This window comes from Olea europaea, chromosome 11 (assembly GCF_002742605.1).
Source record: "Olea europaea var. sylvestris chromosome 11, O_europaea_v1, whole genome shotgun sequence".
In the NCBI taxonomy this organism is placed as follows: domain Eukaryota; kingdom Viridiplantae; phylum Streptophyta; class Magnoliopsida; order Lamiales; family Oleaceae; genus Olea; species Olea europaea.
The window spans coordinates 15,625,890-15,632,144 of NC_036247.1; the positions used below are offsets into that span (position 1 = coordinate 15,625,890).

The window sequence follows — 6,255 nt, forward strand, 5'->3', positions numbered from 1 at the left end:
CAATTCTATATATATAACGTATTGTCAACTTAATGAAATTGAATACATCCAAATGTTTGTATTATGGGTTGTCAAAACGTTCTTTATGACTTGTAAAATTAGAGGTATAATCTGTTAATATATTGTTTTATAAAACCAGCTAATCTGCACTGTTACCCCCTCTTCAGGCAATTCAGAAGAAACACACAACACATTGAAGTTTGCACACCGTGCAAAGCATATTGAAATTCAAGCATCGCAAAATAAGGTATGATCTCTAGAGATATCCATAGTACAAAATGCCATTTGTTGACAATTCTTTAATAAGCTTCGGATTGTGCAGATAATCGATGAGAAGTCACTTATCAAAAAATACCAAACTGAAATTCGTTGTTTGAAGGAAGAACTAGAAAAACTGAGAAGAGGCATAGTCACAGTTCCACAAGCAAAAGATACCGGAGGAGATGATATTTTGCTCCTAAAACAGAAGGTATTCCTGGAGAAGATGTCTTCAATAGGTTTTCCTTGAAGTCTGAGTTCTGATTTAATTTGCAATATTTTGGCTTTATTTAAAAAAAATAAAGGTTCGTGACATTTTATGCTGCATTACTTGCCAAGTTTTGTCACTTACAAGGGTTCAATCCCCTTTGGCAATTAATGAGGATTTGGAAATCACCCTTGAAAACTGTATTCCTTTTCTTCTCTCTCTGTAATTTCTTTGTTTGTAAAGATTCTAAGAATCCTAAGCCCTTGTTTGATTTTGATTTTTTGAGAAGTGATTTCGTGAAAAGTGAATTATATTTGGTGGATGTGTGGTTAAAAACTAGTAAAGTCATGAGTTTACGTGCAAAATTATTTTATTGGAAGAATGTGTGGATAAAAATGAGTTTGAGGAAAAGTGATTTTGAAAAAATAAAAATCAAACAAGGATCTTGTAAAAGCATTATATAATAGCGCTTTCGAATCAAAGCTGTGGTTTAGTGATAAGATTGTTAGCTTTGTCGGTGACTAATGCCTATTCTATTAAAGTAAAATTGGAAGAGGATGAAGCTATATAAGATTCATGTCTGGATTCAGTCTTACTCACCCTATGATTGAAGACGGTACATTACAACCAAGAAGATAAGAGTTCCTTTCTTAAAATCAGTTCTGCTTTCTGACTCCTTACCTTCTATGGACATTGTGATCATGAATTAATCATTGTCTGTGCTCTCCATTAGTTTTGTATGTTGCACCAAGTTACCACTAGGAGCATTTGGGTACAATTTGTAACTTCTGGTGGTTAAATTATTGAACTTTCGATCTTATGGCTATTTGTTTTCTTCTTTTGGAGTATCTACTGATATGTTAGGTCCTCTGTGCTACAATTTATTCCTGACACGCATAGTGATTGTTACTCACTTGATGCAATGCTTGTGGTGGCCTGATTTGTGAAGCTAGAAGATGGTCAAGTCAGATTGCAATCTAGATTGGAACAAGAGGAAGAAGCTAAAGCCGCTTTAATGGGCAGAATACAGCAGCTTACAAAATTGATTCTTGTATCAACAAAAGCTTCACCATCATCAAGAATTCCTCACCGCCCAGGACCAAGGAGAAGGCATTCCTTCGGAGAAGAAGAGGTGCACTGATTAAGCCATAAATTTTTTATGTGTTTTCTTGCTAATTTGTCTTCTCCCCCTCCTTTCCCTTTCTTCCCTTCTCATTTGGGATGGAAATGGAGCGACTCATTTAGCATACACTGTAAGGGTTTATAATGGCACATCATGTAATGGCCAACTCATACAACAATTTTATTACTTTGGTTTGATGTGACTGTACTGTGTCTTGCAGCTCGCTTATCTTCCACATCGAAGGCGAGATCTGATCTTGGATGATGAAAACGACTTGAATGATTCTCTTGATGGCAGTGCTGAAAATACTGATGACACATTAAAAGAAGAGAAACGTCCCAAGAAGAATGGATTGCTCAAGTGGTTGAAGTTAAGGGTATGGCTTCGTCTCACTTACTGGAAAAGGCTATACTCCAGCTTATAAATAATCAGAAACTAGTTCTAGGCATCTTTTCAAGTGTTGATTAGTTCTTTTTGTGGTTTTGTGTTTTCATTTGAAGATAATGTTGAAGATATAAATATAAATTAATTTCTCCACTATCTACATACTCAAGCTTTGGCTTTTGGACAAGATGGTTCTGCAAGACATGGTATCAGTGTACAAAATTGTTCTGATTTCTAATTTCACTACCACTCATTTATGAAAATTTTCGCATGTGAGACCTCTGGTTAAAACATGAATCCAGTATGGGAGATACAATTGTAGATAAATGAGTGTTACCACCTCGTCTAAAAGTTAATTGTTCTAGGAGGGAGGAATTTGTTTATTGATGAAAAAATGTCTGATCTCAGACCTTAAGCTGTTTTGAATTTGGGAGGAATTTATATTTATTAAAAATTGTAAGTTCAGCAGGTAGTAAAGATTTTTTTGGATAAAAAATCTTTCTTTGATGCCTAAATAACTGGAATATGTTACTTGGTGAAAATTATTAATGGCATTTAGGGACTAGTTACCAAAGCTAAGAGTTTACATGGAAAAATATGTCAATCTTTGTCTAAGATTTCGTCAAAGTATGGTGCTTTCAGTATCTGATCTTCTTGAGTGTCCTTGTATTACAGAAACGAGATAGTGGTACTGGGACCTTTGCAAGCTCCAGTGACAAATCAAGTGGAATGAAGTCAACAAGTATACCTTCAACGCCTCAAGCTGAAAGTATTAATATTCATATGGAAGCAAGACATCAACATTCTTTACTCATAGAAACTGCTCCTTCTGATGTCCATTTATCTGATGCCAGAGAGAATGAAGACGTCCTCCCTGATGATGACTTTTTGGGACAAGAGTCTCCACTGGTATGAGATAATGTGATGTTTTTTGTCTTGTATTTGTAAATTTGCGTCATTTGTTTTGGATATGATGCAATGAAGTCAAATCACTCATGTCGTTGCACGTTTCATAATTGTTCTTGTTAAGTTTTGATTAACATGATTAAAGCCTTAAAATGTTTGGGTTCTCATAAGGGGTCATCCAACACGCCTTAACTGTTGTTGTAAAAGCTATTGCTTGCTTCAGAAATTCATGTGCATTTTGGTGCATGGGATTGCAGTAAGGACTCTGAATATTTCACTTTTTCATTGACCATATAGTTATCTTGTGTTATGTAATGTTTATTAGACCAGCATGAAGACTATGGATCAAATTGACCTTCTGAGAGAACAACAAAAGATCTTGTCTGGTGAAGTGGCGCTTCACACGAGTGCTCTAAAACGTTTATCCGAGGAGGCTGCACAAAATCCTAGGAAAGAGCATCCCCAGGTAAATTTCTTCATGATCATCTTTATTTCAAAGTTCTACTGTTATATCCTAAATTTTATCTTTCTTTATTTCTTATTTAAGGCGGAGATGAGTAAATTGAATGAAGAAATCCGCAGAAAGAATGAACAAATAGCTTCACTGGGCAAGCAAATTGGAGATTGCATTGTTTCTACTCATGATAAAAAGGACTTCTTCCAAGAATCACAAGTAATTCTGGGGATTTTTTTATTATTTATTATTTTTTTAAGTTACATGCTTAAATTCATCTTCCAGTAGTAATTGCTGTTTAATGTTGCAGTCTGTGTCTGAACTGATGGAACAGTTAAATGAGAAATCATTTGAACTTGAGGTAATGAAACTTGCACCTTTATCCATAGAATTGGTTTCCTATTCTATTTTTGTATTTATAGAGATATTACCATGTGTTGAATCAATTTCGGTTTAGATTTATATCTTAAGCCTTCATAGGGTATGAACGAGCCATCCTTCATACACTTCCGCGCTAAAAATCTTCGTTGCTGCAATGCTAACTGAAATTTAAAACGGAGTTGTCATTTAGTGTTAAAAACGTGGTTAGAGATTGAAAATTGAAATTGAAAATTGTTTTTTCTCTATCAGTCTTTCCTGCCTAGTTTTGGTCATAAGCAACTTGAACCTGAATTTACTAAGATTTGAATGAAAATATAATGAAGAATAGCTGAAAATAGTGTGAAACTTTTACAAAATCTTTTCTGAACATTCAATATGCCTTTTGTTGTTTCCAGGTCAAAGCTGCAGATAATCGAATAATCCAAGAGCAACTTAACCAAAAGGTAGGTACTCATTTCGACCAATTATTTAATTAAGAGTTAATTTTGTTCTCATGATACTGGTTAGAGATGTTACAAATAACTTTTTCTTGCTAGATCATGGAATGTAAGGAGTATCAGGAAACAATTACCACCTTGAGACAACAGCTCTCTGATACTTTAGAGCCGAAAAACTGCAGCCCATTGAGTAGTCATTCACAACGCTTTTTGGAAACCAAAGGTTTGCAGGTAGAACTTCATACGGGCAAAAAAAATGCTGTCCTGAAAGATGGAAATGGAACATTGCTTCTACAAGCTCAGGTTCTAATTCACATCTTTTCCTCTGTCTGAAATTAATATTTCCTATGAAATGATGAAATTGCAAAACTTGCACAGAAAATGGTCGGCATATGAACATGCCTAAATTTGTACTTGGAAGGAGAATTATAAAAAACTAAACTATGAGATAAGCAAATGGGATAGGAGCAGATCTATACTACAAGAAGGGAAATAGTATTAAGGGGATTTGATTAAACAATATCCTTTTATTTCAAATAGTCAGCCCGGCTGCTCAAGGTTTTTGATGACCTTAGTGTTTGTTTCTTTGAACTCAATTGGGGCTATGAGTCATTGTTCATTGACTACTACATCTGACCTCTGAATCCTGTGCAAACCAGCCTGACTTATGCTTTGCTTCCAGATAGTGAACTGTTCATTTTGATTTAACCAAATGAAGAATGAAAGACAACGTCTTTCATCTTCTTTTCCTTGTTATGACTTGCTTATAATGTAACTATTTGTGTCCAACCATTGATCTGCTGATTGTGACAAGTTATTTTAGTAGAACAATTTTGCTTTTGAAATTTTTGAAATTTGAAATAAATTAAGTAATGGCATTAAACAAATTGTGAATGAAATCTCATAATATTAGATGTTACGAGTGCAACTAATGGATCAATTTATTGAATGCCTTATCACAACAATTTATGAATAGAAGAATTTCTAGAATATGAACTCCGAGTATATATAGATTCAAGTCAGATCAGGCGTTGGTTGCTGAATTAGGAGTCTTTCGTTTATTTATTGTGGATACATGCATGTGTATGGGAATTTTTCTGCACAATGAAGATTACCTGATATAAATCAACTCAAGAGGCCGTGTAACTAATCCCGTGCTTTTACCTCCATTAGGCAAATGAAATTGAAGAACTAAAAGGGAGAGTCACTTTATTAATTGGATCGAAAGAGGAATTAGAGCTACGCAACAATAAACTGGCAGAGGAGAGTTCATATGCGAAGGGATTAGCATCTGCTGCTGCTGTTGAGTTAAAGGCTCTGTCTGAGGAAGTTGCAAAACTGATGAAACACAATGAAAAATTAGCTGGTGAGCTGGAAGTGCAAAAAAATTCTCCGACACAGCGCCGTAACACTATTTCCAACAGGAATGGCAGGAGAGATAGTCATGTGAAACGACATGAGCAAAGTCTGTTGGCCTCAGATATGAAGAGAGAAATGGCCCTGAGCCGTGAAAAAGAGCTTTCATACGAAGCTGCTCTAGCTGAAAAGGATCAAAGAGAAGCTGATTTACATAGGAAAGTTGAAGAATCTAAACAAAGAGAAGCCTACCTAGAGAATGAACTCGCAAACATGTGGGTTCTCGTGGCAAAGCTAAAAAAGTCTCAAGGAGTTGAAAACGACTAATCAAAAAGAGAAGCATAGGATATCTGATGACTTTCAGATATGAAATATTCAGATGCCAATGTAAAGATTTTAGTAGATAGTAATTGTAAGTACAGACTGAAGACACAAATATTTCCTTCCTAGCTGGGTGGATTGGGTTATGCATTGTAAAGTTGAACCTTTCGTTTTGTTTTTTGCTTTTCGACCCTAATTCCAAATTTGTTCTGTTTCAGCTCCTGTTTCTCGTTCAGAAACAATACGCAAGAGGTAATTAAGCTGGAAACAATGACAATTATATGATCATTTAAGCATTGAATTTGCGAGTAACTTAAAAGGTCAGATTTTACTGTATAAGGACTTGATGACTCAAATAATCGTCAACGGTATTACCCACTTCACAGAAACACTGAACAATGCTGTCTGCTTAATTACCTGAAGTACT

General features: G+C 35.2%; 1 protein-coding gene across 2 annotated transcripts; it reads left to right on the plus strand.

Moving 5' to 3' along the window:
- On the plus strand, positions 1-6,049 carry LOC111403577 (kinesin-like protein KIN-7K, chloroplastic). Of its 2 annotated transcripts, none has more exons than XM_023032134.1 (11): positions 1-247; positions 323-469; positions 1,416-1,598; positions 1,810-1,965; positions 2,649-2,882; positions 3,205-3,345; positions 3,427-3,552; positions 3,644-3,694; positions 4,110-4,157; positions 4,251-4,454; positions 5,325-6,049. In XM_023032134.1, the coding sequence occupies exons 3-11, from the start codon at positions 1,482-1,484 to the stop codon at positions 5,832-5,834; spliced, it is 1,587 nt and encodes a 528-aa protein (XP_022887902.1). In that variant the 5' UTR covers positions 1-247; positions 323-469; positions 1,416-1,481; the 3' UTR covers positions 5,835-6,049. The 2 variants fall into 2 exon arrangements, with proteins under 2 accessions (XP_022887902.1, XP_022887903.1); XM_023032135.1 differs by having other exon boundaries at positions 1,420-1,598.
- The last annotated feature ends 206 nt before the right edge of the window (positions 6,050-6,255 follow it).

Coding starts and splice junctions, on each gene's coding strand:
- LOC111403577 (XM_023032134.1), top strand. CDS start 1,482: ATGGGCAGAATACAGCAGCTTACAAAATTGATTCTTGTATCAACAAAA. Junction 3,346..3,426: donor CTAGGAAAGAGCATCCCCAG/GTAAATTTCTTC, acceptor TTCTTATTTAAG/GCGGAGATGAGTAAATTGAA. Junction 3,695..4,109: donor AGAAATCATTTGAACTTGAG/GTAATGAAACTT, acceptor TGTTGTTTCCAG/GTCAAAGCTGCAGATAATCG.